Source organism: Eimeria tenella, genomic scaffold (assembly GCF_000499545.2).
Source record: "Eimeria tenella Houghton genomic scaffold, Eth_scaff585, whole genome shotgun sequence".
Lineage (NCBI taxonomy): Eukaryota > Apicomplexa > Conoidasida > Eucoccidiorida > Eimeriidae > Eimeria > Eimeria tenella.
The window spans coordinates 1,325-2,500 of NW_013545714.1; the positions used below are offsets into that span (position 1 = coordinate 1,325).

A 1,176-nucleotide genomic window follows, 5' to 3' on the forward strand; every position below is an offset into this window, starting at 1 on the left:
TTCTCCCCATAAGGTCGGCTGCGGAAGAGTGCTGCTGCTGCTTCGAGGGGCCCCTCTTGCTGCAGCAGGTGCAGCGCATTATTTAGTGTTTTCTTGGCGTTGCTGAAGTCTGCAGCAGCAGCAGCAGCAGCAAGAACACACGGGGTGGCAGCAGCACAGGCAGCAGGCAACGCCACCGTAGAAGCAGCACCGGAAGGAGGGCAGCACCAGCAGCAGCAGCAACAGAACCAGCAGCAACAGCAGCAGCAGAAGCAGCAGCAGCAGCAGCAGCAAATTCAATTTCAGCAGCCGTAAGCCCCAAAGCCTAGAAAACGCCAGTTTGTCAGGTCTTAGGGCCGGAAGCCAAGCGCAACAGCAGCAGAAGCTGCAGCAGCTGCAGCAGCAGCTGCAGCAGCAGCAGCAGCAGCGGTGTATGCTGGCCTTGCCTGTACTTTAGTCTATTATTTTTGCTTCTAATTGTCTCTGTTCTTTTACTTTGCTGCTGGTCTGCTGCTGTGTCTCTGTGAGTTCGTTTTGAAATAAAAATAAATTTATTTTTAATTTTAATTTTATTTATTTCTTTTTCCATCTTTGCTGCTGCTTCTGCATGCAGCTCCTATTTGCTGTTATTAATGTCTTCCCTTTTAGTGTCTTTAATCCCTTCCGTGCCCTGGCTCCCGCTGCTGCGCTGCTGCTGCTGCTGCTGCAGCAGCGGCTGCTGCTGCTGCTGTACTCACCTCCCGTTTGCTGCTGCTGCTGCTCCTCCAGGACCAGGGGTCCCCCCTCGAAGGCCAGGGGGCCCCCCTCTGTGGGCTGGAAGCTGGAAGAGAGGGTCCAGCCACTGGCGGAGGGGGGCCCCTCTGCTGCTGCTGCTGCTGCTGCTGCTGCTGCTGGCTGGTGGCCTTGCATTGCTGCTGCTGCTGCTGAGTGACACGAAGCAACCAAGAAAACGAAAAGAAACTCGCGGGAGCTGCCAGAGAAGCCGTAGAAGACAGAGACAGCAGCAGCAGCAGCAGCAGCAGCAGCAGTGTTGCAGCTGGACCTGTCGCGGCTGGTCAGGTGTACGTACACCTGGAAATAGGCACAAAGGATGAAACTCAACTTTATTCAAATTTAAATAAATCCAAATACTTATTACAAACAAAAAAACACAAAAGGGACAAGCAGCAGCAGCAGAGACGGTCAGCAGCTGGAGAC

At 53.7% G+C, this 1,176-nt stretch overlaps 1 protein-coding gene across 1 annotated transcript; it reads right to left on the reverse strand.

Annotated features, from left to right (window-relative positions):
- Window positions 1–552: 552 nt before the first annotated feature.
- ETH_00011425 (uncharacterized protein) lies at window positions 553–888 on the reverse strand (the record flags this gene model as incomplete). The annotated part of the gene is made up of 1 exon (XM_013380401.1): window positions 553–888. One exon carries the CDS (start codon window positions 886–888, stop codon window positions 553–555), a length of 336 nt encoding a protein of 111 aa, XP_013235855.1.
- Window positions 889–1,176: the final 288 nt, after the last annotated feature.